Here is a 15,839-nt window from a genome sequence, read left to right as displayed (position 1 = left end):
TTCAAAGGGCTAAAGGTATCAGTATTAAGCTTAGATAATGTGGGTAACCTACGGGCAATAAGACTAAGCAAAAATAATGGTACTAACCTATAAAAATAATTATTTTAATTAATGAAAGGGTGGAAACATAGTTAATACCAAACCGAGCTTAAAGAAAATGAGCCTCTTCAAACTGTTTTCTTTTCGTTGAGCTACAGCTTTGAATGGTAAAGATAATAACTCAGTATACTTAGAATACTTAATGCATTTTCTTGGTAATACATGGTAGCTTGATTTATGAAACAGTAATGGTTCAAAGCCAGTGTAGCATTCCTGAACAGAATGTGTGTGGTCTTCAAATTCATCTATGAGGAAGTAGGATACTATATTTTGGTGGAATCCTCCTGAATTGTTTCTTAAATGATTTTTTGATTAATAATCAGAAAATATGTCAGAAGGGTAGCACTGGGCTGTGTGGCTGATAAGCAGTGAGGAGAGGTGACTGTACACTATTATCTGTGTATGCAGTAATTGTTTGGTAGCTACATATGAGCAAAAGATGTCCCAGTATGCTTGCCTCTGGTAAAATGAAAATCCTTAATTCTAGGGTAAAGAATGTAGATTATGCTTACGTTAGTGTACTTGCATTGGTGACTGCAGGCTGTACTAGGTTATACTGTCCTGATCTGTGTATATCATGGCTTGCAATAACATGGATGGGAGTCTTCTCTACCTTGAGAACTATTTAAGGAGAGTGTTTGAGAGAAGGATTCAGATATAACAGTCTATTTGGGTATCAGAGGAAGGGATAAGAACTGATATGGTCACACAGCTGGTAAATGCCCATGAGATGGTGTATGTTATAAGTTAGTTTAAGAATTTAGACAACTCAATTCCAATTAAAAATTGATAAATTTATTAAGCAAGCAATAATAAAGCAAACAGCGCTGGGTGGTCTGGGGGGGCAAGTGCCCCGCCCGAGACACACCCACATTGTTGGAAAACCGTGCTTTTTGTACCCTCTCGATATCAGTTGTTGAATATTCATCCATTGTCCGTTTGTTGCCTTAAAAGGCAACTTTCCTGCTTTGGAGGTGGGTGTTACCCCCTGGTTGGTTGTTACCTATCTCCCCTGGGCTTGTACAGGGGGTCTTGCATCATCCCCACGCTGCAAGTCCTGGAGGGCCTCTCTGTATCCACATGGTACAGAGAAATACAATTTTCATTTATAATTTGTTCCCTGTTCCCGGCCGCAAAAGATTCCCTGGTGTTAGGTCCAGACAGGACCCTTCACCTTACAGACTCCACGGTACGCCTAGAAGTTAGTAAATATACAGAAGTAGTTCTTTGTTAGTACCCCCTTTTTATTTTAATTTGCTTGGAATAAAAACCGGTGCCTTCACCTATCACAGTGTACATCAGATAATCTGAGCTCCTCAAGAAGGCAAACATGAACTGTATCAATGATTTGATACTGAAGCTAGGTAAGTCTAGGGTAAAACTTAAATGAGGTACGATTTTGTGATTATATGATTTTATGAATTTATGTATGATGCATACCAGAGACTTCTAACATTGAGGTAGTGAATTATTGAAATAAATCACTATATCTTTGGTGACTTTTATGTCTCTAAACATTTTTGATCAACATTAGAAATAGGTAGATAAATAAATAAATAAATAAGGACATATACTTGCAAGGAGGTTCAGCTTCTGAATGTGGAACAGGATTTCCCATAACAACGTCTTATGTTTAGTAATACTGGAATATTCTTCAACCCCTCTAAAAATCTGAACAAACACGTTTTATCAGTGTTAGTAGTGAAATAAAAAAAAAAGCATTATGTAAATTTTTTCTTTTTTAGATTTATTGTCTAGAATAGACTTGGATGAACTGATGAAAAAAGATGAGCCACCACTTGAATTTCCTGATACTCTGGAAGGATTTGAGTACATTTTTAATGAAAGTAAGTAATATATACTTTGTAAAGATTATACATAGAATAATGTTGAGATGTTATCAGAACCTGAATTATACCTTATAAGTCCCTATTAGAATTTCACACTTTTCTGTTAAGAATAAAATTTTAAACTTTAGGGCTGATAGACTTGTAAATCTAGCTAAGTACTATTTTTTTATTTCATAAAATTATCATAAAAATCCCTCATTTTATACAGGGTTGTGGATTTGTGCTGTGCCTACTTTAACTTTCTGTTTTCTGTTACAGAAGTGTTGATGCAAAAATTATGAAAGTAATTTGCTTAGCATCAGCATTTAGAAAGCAAAGTTAAAGAATGGTCACTCATTTAAGATATGTTTTATTTATTTTTATGGATACATAAGAAGTTGTTATTAAGACAATAATTTGTCCTGGCTATTTCATTAATACCAATAGAAACATGCCTATTTATATTGATGGAAAGATGAGTAGTGTAATAGACAGTCCCTTCTGGTGTGGGTCATGGTTTTCCATTGCAGCCAGGTGTGTGATGATTACAAGTACTTCCAGCTAGCTCAGTCTGTATGTTAAATGAATTATATAATGGAAATTTATAATTTTCAGTGTATGCATTTTAAAATCCAAAGCTAAAGTAAAACCATACTCTGGGAAATGGCTCTTTCAAGATTGTTTAAAACCTGTAGGACAAGTGGGAATGTTTACAATTCTACTTCTTTGCAGTGCCTGTTCTGTGAACAGAGGAACTTTAGTTTCTAAATCTGCCTTACATCTTCCACTTTCAAAGAAAAAAAAAAGCGCTTTCCTTTAAGTGATAGTCATTTATGCAACACTTAGCTTTTTAATACCCTGATGGCTTTCACAGGAAGGTACTTAGAGACTGAAAGTGTCATGAAAGTGATGCTCTTTCTTTGATGGAAGGGGTTCAGCTCTGTCACTTTTCAGCTCCTTATTTTTAGATCTGCACAGTGTCTACTGTCTTCCTTACTGACTTCAGAATTAATGGTTCATATGTGGTTGATAAAAAGGGCTGAAATTTGAATTTTGGGGAATGAATTATATTACTGAATATTTCATCACTAACCTCACAGCCTGAGTGATTTCCATAGAATGGAGGAAAACCTATTACATATGCTACAGGTCAGCAACGCAAAAAGGTCTTCATTTTGCCTTTGTACGTTTAATTCAAATATTCAGTCATGTACTCTTATGTCATAATCACATTTCTTTTTATGATGGAAAAGTACAGAAGATTTTTATCAGATTATTTAAATCTGAAGAAGACCAAGGTTCCAGAAAGCCAAAGAAAAAATATACCAGAGAGTTGTTCCATTTTACTTGCTGAGAAGGACAATTCATGTACTATTGAATGGCATATTTGAAAAGTAACTAGCTGAGAAGGAACAGCTGATTGTAAAGCTGTGATGAAAATATGAGAAGAAGGATATCTGGACCTGACACAGGGACAGAAAGCTGTGAAGAAATATTTACTTGGTATCTAGTACATGAGGTAAGGCAGATCTGGGAAAAAAGTTAGATCAGCAGATAAGCATAACTAGTATAGGTATTAGATCTTAAATATTTTACTTAAAACATCAAAACCAAAGTGTAAACATTCTGAAAAGATGATAACTAAGCAACTGTTTTCTGTTCAGGAGGAAACACTGCTGAGAAACCTTAGTTTCATCATGTATACATTTCAGCTTTTAAAGGAGTTTACTTGTACCTATTCCTGGTTTTTTATATTTCCCTGAGTAACTGCAATTTTAGGATCATCTGAGATCATAATCAGTGTTTTGTCTGATAAACTGAAATATTACTGCTAAGGTATCTATTTTCCCCAGTTTACTGCCTCATGGTTGCCATTTTATTATTGTTTTTTAAGGCAGTCTATGTCTTCATCAATGTTTGTGTGAGCTGTTAACTTTGACTATAAAAAAGACCAATTTCGGGAAGTTACATTGGAGTGTAAGAATAGCAGGGGGTTTTGCTCTGATCAAGCAGTCTGCTTCATTCTACTGTTGTAATCTCAGAGTACACTGAATCTAGAAACTCTTACTTGATTTCACTATGCCTAGGAGTTAAGATATTTACCCTAACTGTGGACATGTTTTTTTTCAGTTTACTTTTGAAAGTTGTTAAGCTTGAAAGTAAATGTTTCCTTTACTTTGAGCTTCCAGCCCTTTTGTACTCTCATTTCTCCATAATAGAGTTGGTTTTGAAATAGTGGATTTGCAGCTACAGTTTGAGTACTAGAGATCAAATATTAACTGCTAATGTTTACATTTTACTGTTAATCCATAGCAGTTAAGACATAAATATTTCTTGCAAAGCAGTTTGGCATTTGATACCTGTGTGTAATTTCACTGTCATGATTTCTGTTTAGCTTTATCTAGCAATATATACCATACAAGGGGACTGCATCTTGCTTTTAGGCTACAAATGTTTTCCTTCAAAAATCCTATAACAAAAATGTGGAGAAATTCATAATAGCCCAATTTTTAGATGTAGACTTCTTTTAAAATTTCCAGCAATTAAATGTGTCCTACTTTTAATGAAGAAATATTCTAAATGTAATGATTTTGCTTCTTTTACAGAAGGGCAATTAAGACATATAAAAACTGGGGAACCATTTGTGTTTAATTATCGTGAAGATTTGCACAGATGGAACCAAAAGCGCTATGAAGCTCTCGGAGAGGTATGTAATTTGTGTGTGTATGTATGTATGTGTGTGTGTATAGATATATGTATATACATGTGTATGCTGTGGGCTTTGGTTTTTTTTCCCCTCTAGAAGTGATTCTTTTATATATGTTAATGAAGATTTAGTGAGGCTTCAGTCATTTAACAGAAGGTATTTCAGGATTATTCAATATTAATACTTTAACAGTAATTTTTATTGTTCGTTACATAGCTTAATATGTGTTTTAGACTACTTGGCTTCAGTATATCTTCAAAATGGAATATCATCTAGATTACTTAAATTAGATATTATACATTGCAGTATTTTCTTTAACTTCAGTCCCCTCAGGGTAAAGCATGGAGTACAAAACAGTGGCATTTGACTTTGTAGGTGAAGATAAATGCATTTGTTGATTTTCTCGTGTTGCTAGGTGGTACCAGGAGCCACTAGATAGATTAAGTAGATATCTAATGATTAATTGATTAAATATTTGTTGGTGTATTAGATATTTGGATGCTACTAGTATTTCCTGGCTTTTTGGAGGTGTAAAAGCAACTGACCATAGTTACTTTTCTATGTGAAATGTACTTCATTTTCAATGCCAAGCTTTTTGTATTGCTTTAGAAGTCAGAGCATGGACTTGTTAAAAAGCAGCTAGTCTCAGTGAATGCAGAACTGTGTACTTACGTCTTTCTTGCATTGTCACAACCTCCCTGCCTTGCAGAAAGAACAGTCTCAGCACACTGACCTTGACTGAATAATGCTGCTTATGTAAGAGTGGCTTTTGGAGAAAGAAGGTGCAGAGTTCTGTTCACAAACTAGGGTCTTCTTCTTAGACTATATAATATTGCCCACTGATTTCTGCTGGACTCATCACTCAAGAACCACCTTTGCTTCATGATTGTCTCACTTGCATTAGTGCTATTGTTTTAGTAAGAATTAAACGCACTAATTTCCCACTTATTCTTTCTGTTACAGTAATTCAGACTACTTAAAGATATACTTGACTATGCATGTTTAGCCATTTTGTCTTTTAGGTTTTCTAGTTTTCATAATTTACCCCTGTGGGCAGTTCAGCCCTACACAGCTGCTCGCTCACTCTGCACTGTGACATGAGGGAGAGAATCCGAAGGGTAAAAGTGAAAAAATTCACAAGCAGAGTTACAGTTTAATAGGTAAAGTAAAAGCTGTTTGTACAAACAGAATAAGTAATCAATTCACTTCTTCCCATCAATAGGCAGATGTTTAGCCATCTCCAGTAAAGCAAGGCTTGTTCATGTGTAATGGTGCCTTGGGAAGAAAAATGCCTTATTTATAAAATCCTAGAATTGTTTGGGGTATCTTAGCAGCTTAGTTCTCTGGAATGCAGCCAGGATGTGTGGCTTTGCTGCTTATGTTTACTGTGTCCCAGGCTATGCAGGGTCCCGATCCTCAATCAGCAGCACCTTTTGGCCCTCAGTAAGCATAAAAAGATAAGGTGTACCTCACACACATGGCACGATGGGTGTCAGTTCTTCTCCAGCCAGCAGAGTTTCAGTCTCCGATGGCAGTCAGGCAGCATGTGGTGACAGAGAAAAGGTGAGGGGGAGGTGGAGAGAGATTCTTGACTAGGGTAATGGGTTCTCTCTCCCTTTCCCTGATTTTCCAGAATTTTTCCTCAACTTTTATAGTGTTCAAAGGAGGTTGTATGTGGTTTCTTGGCACATAGACCTATTCACATGTTCGAAGATTTATGATAACCATAAACAGTAGCAGAATCTTTTGGCAGGAAGATTCCAGCAAGAAACTGATGAGGACCTCTGGCAGGAAAGCTGACAGAGAATTTTTGGTAGGAAGTTTTGACATGCAGAAACAATGGTGAAACATTATTTTTGGCATGCCTATATTACCTGGTTGTCACAGTACTTCCAACTCCCTGCCATGGGCAGGGATACTTTCTACTATACTGGGTTAATTAAAGCCTTGTCCAACCTGACCTTGAACACTTCCAGGGGAAGGGCATCCCCAGCTTCTCTGGGCAAACTGTTCCAGCGCCTCCCTACCTTCAGAGTCAAGAATTTTTTTTCTAACATCTAATCTAAACCTACTCCCTTTTGGTTTAAAGCTATTGTCCCTCATCCTATTACTCCATGTTCTTGTTAAAAGTTCCTCTCCAGTTCTCTTGTAGCCCATTACTCTTGAAGGTGCTCTAAGGTTTTCCCAGTCTTCTCTTCTCCAGCGTGGAAAACCCCAGCTCTCACAGCCTGTCTTCACAGGAGAGGTGTTTCAGCCTTCTGGAGATCTGGTGCTCTGTGCTTGCTCGTTCAGCCCCTCTATTTGTATGTCAGCCTGGGCACTCTGCTGTATGTGCTGGAGCTGCCCAGCTGTTCAGCACAGTTTTCTCCTGCCAGAACTTTGTTACCAATGACTAGCTTGCCTTTTACCACCTCTTCCTCATTCCTGCAGGAGCTGTGGCAGGAATCCCATTTGATTGTGGAAGGAGACACTGGGCAGGGCTACTGCAGCCACTTCTCATATCTTTTCAATTTGTATATTTTTCCCAAAAAGGGATTATTCTGTTGCATTGTCTGTTACCTTGTCTACACATTTCTTCCAAGAGGAAACACTTCCATGTTTTTTGTGTGCAGACCTTCGTGTGTATCTGCATTGTTCAAATACCCCCATTTTGCAAATAAGTGAGTTGAACAAGACACAGCTGTAAATATTAGTATGTTTCCATGTCTGTTCTCTGCAGCCACACCTTCCTATGTGTGTTTTGAAACTTAATCAAATTTCTGGTTTTTGTATCTGAATAATGTGTGCACAGCTTCAACACTGAGTAGTATGAAGGACTTTTTGTGACTTCTGGTTTATCAGTAGGTGTATGTGTTCATGAGTGGGTGTCTTACATCTGTGATCTGTCTTGTGCATTTTGCAGGTTTGAATGATCTTTGGAAATTTGTTTTGTTTATATTGGTAGGAAGGCTTGAGGTTAGGTATTGACAGAGGGAATTGTTTTAAGTTGTTTGTTTTGTGTTTTTAGGAGAAAAGAAACTAATTTGTGTTTCAGTTCATTGTCTTTTAGGTGCTAGGTACTACACAGGTCTTCCAACAAGCCACAAATTTATAAATGCTCCATTGTCTGTTTCTGGCACAGTTATCTGAGAGCACAGAGGATGACGATCCTTGGCATTTATTCACATATATAAAACCTTCTTTTGTGCCATAGATTAATGGGCAGTGAGGCAGCGGTTGAACAGTACAGAAGTGGTATATTACCTTCTGATTAGCCATTTAGTAGTCTAGAGGAAAGATGTGTTTAGCAAACAGTGATGCTTAAGAAGCATCATGATTTCTCATGATTTCTAAGGTGATGTAGTAAAATCTTGCCTTAGGCCTTTGCTTTGAAACATCATCCTTTGGCTTTAGGAGTTCTTTGTGTACATTTTTGGCTCAAGATTTATGTAGCTGGACGTATGGTGTGATAATGAAGTAGCTAGATTTGGACAAAAGTGTTTTATGTATGCAGTGTTTCTATTGTTAACTCAGTCGTTGAATGCTGATTTTCTAATTTTTAAAGGGTATACACATTCTGCACAAGGAAACTTTTTTTACTGTATATATATATATATGCTATGGGCTGCTTTTACTGCAATTTACTGATTTTAAGAAGTGAATGTGCTTTCTGGCCTTATGTTACCAGCATAATTCTGTCTTTCTTGGAGCATTAATAAATTTCCATTTGGTCACCATGCTTTTTTTGCTGTCAGAAGTCGTAAATACACTATCTGTGGTGTTCTGCCACTTTTCTGGCTGTGTGGAAATTGATTCTTCAAAAATTAAAATGGTTCATCAACATCTCTACTGCTTACATCTCTTTATTCTTCATTCACTGATCGGTTATTTCAGGCACACAGTTTGTTTTGTACCCTCTTGATATGTGTTGCTAATAGACAATTTAGCGAACTGTTCATAATTTTGTGATTCTAGTTCAGTCATTGGTATTGAAGCATTGAATTTTGTGGAGAGCCTCTCCATTTGCTTTTTAAAAATTAAAATGGCAACAGAAGTGCATAGAACATGGTGTTGCAGCTGCTTCGAACTGCCGATTAATCTGCATGGCAGGTTTGAAGTACGACTGAGAACAATTTTGTGACAACAGTTCAGTTGTTGCAGACATACCATTCCAGTTCAAGGCTGAATTTTTACATTTTTTTCTAGCTTCAAGTTATGGAGATTTGGATTCAAGGTTAAGCTCCAGATTAGACTCATATGATGTATGCCTCCTTGCATTCTGAGTGGATATGTGTGCTTATTGTTTGTACTGCAGTTTCAGTTGATAGCATAACTACTGAAATTGCCAACAGTCAGCTTCAGCCCCTGCCTGATCGTTACGTTGAAATTAGCTGGAATTATAAAGAAAATATCTGTTGCTGGGGTTTCATTTAAATATGCATAGGTTGTGCTGATAATGAAATTTTATACCAAAAATTATATATTGACTTTCGTCTTCCACAATCATATAGTACCAGAGTACCCCTAGCATCAGAAGGCAGATATTGTTATAATTTATTGATTACTTTGAGCTCTATCACTAATGAAGAGACTTTTACCTGCACTGACAGATTGCTTGTCTACCCATGTCTTGCAAAATTCAAAGAGGATTTGTAAATTTATAGATTATAATGTGGACCATGACATAAATGCCTCTGCTGTGATCCTGTTCAAGTTTATGCCGCTTCTTGTAATTGTAGCCTTTCTGACCTGCTGCAGTCTATAAGGTAGCAGAAGAACTGTTCTTGTTTTTTACAGTTACCCATAGCACAATACCTTGTATTTATGTAGAACACATATGTAAAGCAAAAAAATGGAATACTTAAGTCAGAAATTTCTTGCATGTTTCATGTATGATAAGAAATAGTTAATTTTATGTCATCAGAGAAGTCCCATTAAATAAACTGCTTTAAAGTATGTGCACAATGTTAGGTCCAGCTCATCATAAAGTAGTTTAACCATCAAGTTTAATATTTGAGGGGGGCGAGGGGGATAAGTATGTAGAATTATGACAGTGACAACCCATAATTAAGATGGCTAAGTAGCAAAATGGCAATTTTTTTTTTTTTTTTCCAGATCTCCTTTAAGTTAAAGAACAGCTTGGTCTCAACATAATTTAAAAAATAAGCGTTCACCTGCTACTAATTTCCTCCTTGGTTGCAAAGAGCATTATTTGTTTCGATGACTGAGAGAGGCTATTTACATAGCACAAATGAAAGCATAGAGAAGCAGAAGAGGACATGTAAGTTAATGAAGAAGGAAGCATTAAGTAGTCTGCATTTGAAAGGGTAGCTTCTTGCATGAATAACCCAAAATCTGATGATAGGCTATACGCGCACCTGATAGTACTTAAGGTCCAATCTTGCAGCCAAAGCTCATGTGAATAAACTCAATAGGTCTGATCTTGTGAATAAGGGCTGCAGGATCAAGTTTCAAATAAAATTTGCAGATGATTAGTTGAAATCCTTACACTCTAGTTTCAGTTTCTTTGCAGTTTATCATTGAACATTCCAGATTTTCTCTGGCTAGTGAGACTTTAATATAATAAAGTCCATGCTGCATACCATGGATTAAGCAAAATTATGTTTGTGTACCATGGCTTATTATAATGTATTTGCTGTTAGTTATTTAGTGACTAAAAGAATTTGTCTTACTGGGTGGACAAAATAAATTCATAGCGTTGTAATGTATAGGCAGATTCATTGACATTTGTTTTCATGGAATGCCTGTTTGCTTGGGCTATTGAAGAGGTTGTTCTGTTCAGAGAATGAGATGCCAAATACTTAACAGGTGCATGTGTGAATTGAATTTTTTCAGTGTTTTGTATTACAGTCAAATAAAGGTGAAATTTCATGGAGATAGCAACAATTCTCACTGAAAACCTAACAAGCTTTTCCGAACTCCTGTTTCAGAGGTAAAGTGAAAGCATTTAATTAAAGTATCTCCCCCATCCTTATTTTTGAAAGTGGTTAAATGCTATTTTGGTTGGTCTCCTTTTATAGTGCCACTTCTGGGCAGGTTGGGATTTAGTGATGGTACTTGCCACTTATGTGCTCCCACTGAAACTTTCCAAACCACGTGCTGCTCACTTGTTTCCCTCTTCTCCTCCTCCTTCCCCTGCAGCAAGATGGACAGGAGAATTGGGGGCAAAAAATGTACAGATCAGGAGTTTATATAAGAACAATTCAGTGGAAACAGCAGTGAGATAAAACGAACAGTAATACAACAGTGTTTATAACAAAGCTGTACAAAAGAGGGAGAGTGATTCACACAGAAAATACTTGCTGTGGAGCTTGAGCATGGCCTCTGACCCAGAAGCAAGCACTTTCCCTGTTCCCAGGAAAATGAGGTGAGGTGGTATATAGCCCTGTCTCCTCCTGGCTACTGAGAAAAAAATAACTCTGTTCTGAACCAAAACATTATACACCCCTTATTCTATACCTTCTATGTTATGCAAAATCCTACATCTTCCAACTGTACACATATATGTAGATGTACACACAAGCATAGGCATCATTTCCATAGTCATATCCAAGACGTCTGCTGAGTTCATTTAGTCCAGAACTAAACAGGTTCAGTCTATCCATCAGTGTCTTCAGGGCAGCTGGTGTACTGTTGGCTGGTTGCAAGCTGCATCAGGAGTTTACAACTGGTAAATCTGGATTAGTCCATCTTCATTGTACATGGTAGTTATGGCATACTGTGACAGTGTCATTCAGCAACCAGTATTATAGAATTCAAAATTACAGACTGTTCTCACCAAAAGATCAAATTCCCCCACGATGTGTTTCAGTGTCCCTCTGCATTACTTACCAGGTACACCCAGGTTCTTGAGCAAAAGCAGTTCCACAGATGGGTTTGCCTTTGCTTGAGGTGGGACTAATTCAAACTGTCGTGTCCAACAGGTCCCTCATTATGCACCACAGGGACTTAATGCACTTCCACGGTATGTGGAAGTTTTGATTTGGCAGGGCCAGCTTGACTGATAGAACCTCCAAGGAAGTGTTACCTAAGCAGATGGCCTTTGCTAAATGTAGATTACAATATTTGGAGGTTTCCTCACCCATGGCTTTCAAAATATTTTTTAGCAGTCCATTGTAGCATTAAATTTTCCCAGAGGCTGGTGCATGGTAAGGAATGTGATGTACCCACTCAGTCCCATTGCTCTCTGTCCCAGGTGTCTACGAGGCTGTCTTTGAAATGAGTACCACTGTCCAACTCAGTTCTTTCTGGGGTGTCATGTCACCACAGGACTTGCTTTCCAAGGCCCAAGGAGATGTTCTGGGCAGTGGTGTGAGGCACAGGGTACATCTCCAGCCATCCAGTGGTTCTTTCCACCATTGCCAGCACGTAGCACTTGGCTTGGTGGGTTTGCAGGAGTGTGATGTAATCAATCTGCCAGACCTCCTCATATTTATATTTTGATCATCATCCACCATTCCACAGAGGCTTTACCTGCTTGGCCTGCTTGACTGCAGTGCATATTTCACAGTCATGAATAACCTGGGAGACTTCCCCTCGATCCTGAGCCCCTTTGTCTCCTGCATCTCTTCCCTGATGACTTGAGGTGTCCTGGGCCCTCTGAGCAAGAAATAACTCACCCTTATGTTGCCAGTCCAGATCCACCTGACACACTTTAATCTTGGCAGCCCAATTCACATGTTCATTGTTGTGATGTTCTTTAGTAGCCCAACTCTTGGGTACATGTGCATCTACTTGATGTTACTTTTACAGACATCTCTACCCAGGCAGTGATGTCACAGTTCAGCAGCCTAGCTGGGTTTCCCTTTGCACTGCCACCCGGTCTTTTTCCATCAGTCCAACCATCCTCCCGGTGCATTTTGTACCATTCATGAGTCAGTGTAGAGGTAGAGCACTGCCCATTTCTCTCATTCACCAATATCTAAAGCCAGCTGAATGGCTTTCTGCTCTGTAACCTGACTTGATCTACCTTGTCCCTCAGTACCCTCTGCAGCTTACCTCGTAGGACTCCATACATCAACTTCCATTTTTGATGTATCCCTATGATACAGCAGGAACTATCAGTAAAGAGATCATAATACTTTTTGTTTTCTGGTAGCTGATTATGTGGTGGGGCCTCCTCAGCACGTCACCTTCTCCTTTCCTGATGATAATCCAAAATTTTCATCCTCAGGCCAGTTCACGGTGACTTCCAAGATCCTTGAGCAATTGAGGTTTCCTATCTGAGCTTACTGTGTGATCAGCACGACCCACTTATTCCACAGAGCATCAGTGGCCTGTTGTATGGAAGGGACTTCCAGCACAGCACTGGCAGTTGGGGTGCCAGGAGGAGCTGTGCTTCATTGCCAGTCATTTCTGAAGCAGCTTGAACCTCTTCATAAACTGCCAGTATCTGTTTTTCAGTTGGAATGTAACAGGCCTCAGATCCTTTGTATCCTCACCTCCAGAACACCAGGGATCATCTAGAGTCTCCCAGGTAATTTTGCCAGAGGCTTCAGGAAGGACCATTCTCCCCGGCTGCAGTGTAGAGCACATTTTTCACATCTTATCCTGTCCTGACTGACCCATGAGCGACTGCATGAACAACTTTTGATCTGTTTAAAAGCTTGTTGTTGTTCAGGAACCATCCCACTTAGAATAGCTCTTCTTCCGTGTCACATGATAGAGAGGGTTTACAATTTGACTGTAATCTGGAATATTCATATTCCAAATATCTACAGTGCCTAGAAAAGCTAGTGTCCTTCTTGCTGATTGGTTGGAATGTAGCTGCTCTTTGGTTGACCGCATCCATTGGAATCTGATGACATCCAGCTTGCCATTTTACTCCTAAAAACTGATTTTCCTGGGCAGGTCCCTTGACCTTACTTTGCTTTATGGCAAAATTAGCCTTCAGGAGGATTTGGATTGTTTTAACCTCTTTCTTAAAATCTTTCTCTGCTGTGTTGCCCCACATGATGATGTCCTCAATGTATTTCAAGTGTTCTGGAGCCTCACCGTTTTCCAGTGCAGTCTGAATCAGTCCGTGGAAATGGTGAGGCTGTGTTTCCATCCCTGGGGCAGTTGGTTCCAGGTGTACTGGACACCCCTACAGGTGAAGGCAAACTGTGATCTCTACGCTGCTGCTAAAGAAATGAAGAAAAGCGCATCAGCAATGTTGATGGTGGTGCCACTCTGCTGCCTTGGAGTCCAGTTCTTACTGAAGTTCCACCATGTCCTGCACAGCAGCACTCAGTGATGGTTTGACTTCCTTCAGGCCACGATAGTCTACTGTCAGTCTCCACTCTCCATTCGACTTACACGCTGGCCATATGGGACTATTATAGGGTGAGCACATCTTGCTGACCTCTCTGTGGCTCTCCAGTTCACGAATCATCTCATGGATGGGGATCACAGAGTCCCGGTTGGTGCAGTATTGTCGACAGTGCACTGCTGTAGTAGCAATCAGTACCTGTCGTTCTTTGGCCTTCAGCCATGCCACAGCAGAAGGATCCTCTATCTAATTTCCTCTTTCTCCACAGTAGCTATCCCAAAGCCCAAAGATGCCCTTTTGGGTCCTTATAATATGCTCTCCACAGGTAATCTGTGCCAAGCATACATGGGGCTTCTGGGCCAGTCACAATGGGTTTTTTTGCAATTTGTTCGTGGTCAGGCTAACTTCAACTTCAGCTACACCCCAGAAATAGAGATGGATTCTATCCCTACAGATCTTGATGTCATCAGGGGACATTTTGTGCCAGTGTCAACTAAAGCCTTATAGTCCTGTGGGTCTGATGTGCCAGGCCATTGGATCTACACAGTCCAGTAGATCCAATTGTCCCTTTGCTACACCTAGCTAGAGGCAGGGCCCCTCTAGTTCTGGTCTTGGTACTTGTTGCTCACTTTTTGTAAATATGAATGGGAGGTCCCTCCAAGAGGATTGGAAGTAACGTCAGCCCTCCTATTCTGTTTGAGGACTTGCCCAGTTTAAAACTGGGGCGACTTTATCCTTAAAGAATTTCCTGCAGTGGTTGTTTTTCTTCTCAACTCATGCACCTGTGCTAATAGGGTTTTCCATCCCACTTGCTCATGTCCTCTCTGTGGCCATGCAGGTAAAACCAGAGGTTACCTAATGGTGTGTATTTTCTCTCTTGAGCAGAGTGGCACTTGTTCCTAATAGTATAAACTGTGGTCCGTACTGATGGGGCATGGAACTCTTCTTTTATAAATTGCTGGACGTCCTTAGACAGTCTTTTCGCAAGTGAGGTGCAGGCCTGTAGTGGGGATGAGATGATTTCTACATGCAGTGACTGGACCTCAGTTAGATCTAGAGTGGACTGACTGCTCGTTATTTGAATTCTTATGTGTTACCTTCACCACAGTTAGTTCTCTCAGGTACTGGATACCTTTCTCCATGGTGTTCTGTCTGCGTGGGTGAACTACTAGGTCACCCTTGAAAAGGTACCTTTCCCTCATGCATGACTTGAGACTGAGTGTTTCTGTCTTTTTCCTAATCCCCTTGTGTCCTGGAACAGAGATCCCAGTTGTTTATCTTCACTACCATCTAGTTTCATATTGTAGGCCACACTATCCCAGCATTGAAGCAGGGGCTCTCTGGACTGGAAGCTGAAATCTTTTAACATATTTTGCAGTTCTCCCAGAGACAGGGATTGGGCAATTATCTTTGGCCCTGCCTCTTCCTCCTGTGTTGGGGGCCCTACTTCATCTTCATCCCTCACTAAGTGAACTGGTTTGCTCTTGGATTTCTTCTTCTGTACAGGGGTGACTGCTATTGAGCAGTTCCTGTAGTTCAGCTGCAGTTTGAGTGGCCACCTATTGGCCTGTTCGTCTGCTTTCCTCCTCCTCCTCTCACTGAGGGTGCTGTCTAGTATTTAACTGTGTTTAGTAAGGAGTAGCCAAAGCCCAACACTCTGGAGTTGCTCCTTTCTGGAGTTGCCATATTATTCTCCTAGCAAATATCCTGTCACTTTATTAGCGTCCTATAGTTGTTCAGGCATGAACTTCCAAACCATGGGAGCAGAGAGTTTCCTCAAAAGCTGGCCCATTTTCTCCCATCTTATATGCCACTCATGACTGTCCGCCCTCGGGGCAAATATTTAGAAGATCATCCTAGAAAATATCTTTCTTGACTCCAAACGTGGTGTGGTCCACACTGAAGAGACCTGGCAGACTTAGCAACAAGAGCATGCATTCTTAAACATCAAAGG

At 39.5% G+C, this 15,839-nt stretch overlaps 1 protein-coding gene across 4 annotated transcripts in view; it reads left to right on the top strand.

The window, feature by feature from the left end:
• Positions 1–15,839, top strand: part of FAM172A (family with sequence similarity 172 member A) — a 265,625-nt gene that overhangs the window by 26,478 nt on the left and 223,308 nt on the right. For all 4 annotated transcript variants that reach the window (XM_027878113.1, XM_027878123.1, XM_027878104.1 and 1 more), the window contains exons 3-4: positions 1,845–1,946; positions 4,535–4,635. In XM_027878113.1, the coding sequence (XP_027733914.1) occupies positions 1,845–1,946; positions 4,535–4,635 (203 nt within the window). The remainder of the gene's footprint in view (positions 1–1,844; positions 1,947–4,534; positions 4,636–15,839) is intronic.

This window comes from Empidonax traillii, unplaced genomic scaffold, assembly GCF_003031625.1.
Source record: "Empidonax traillii isolate 1590-97213 ecotype Southwest subspecies unplaced genomic scaffold, ASM303162v1 scaffold4:size3804566, whole genome shotgun sequence".
NCBI classification, from domain to species: domain Eukaryota; kingdom Metazoa; phylum Chordata; class Aves; order Passeriformes; family Tyrannidae; genus Empidonax; species Empidonax traillii.
The sequence above is the reverse complement of the archived record's forward strand: the minus strand, read 5'-3'. Positions and strand labels throughout refer to the sequence as shown.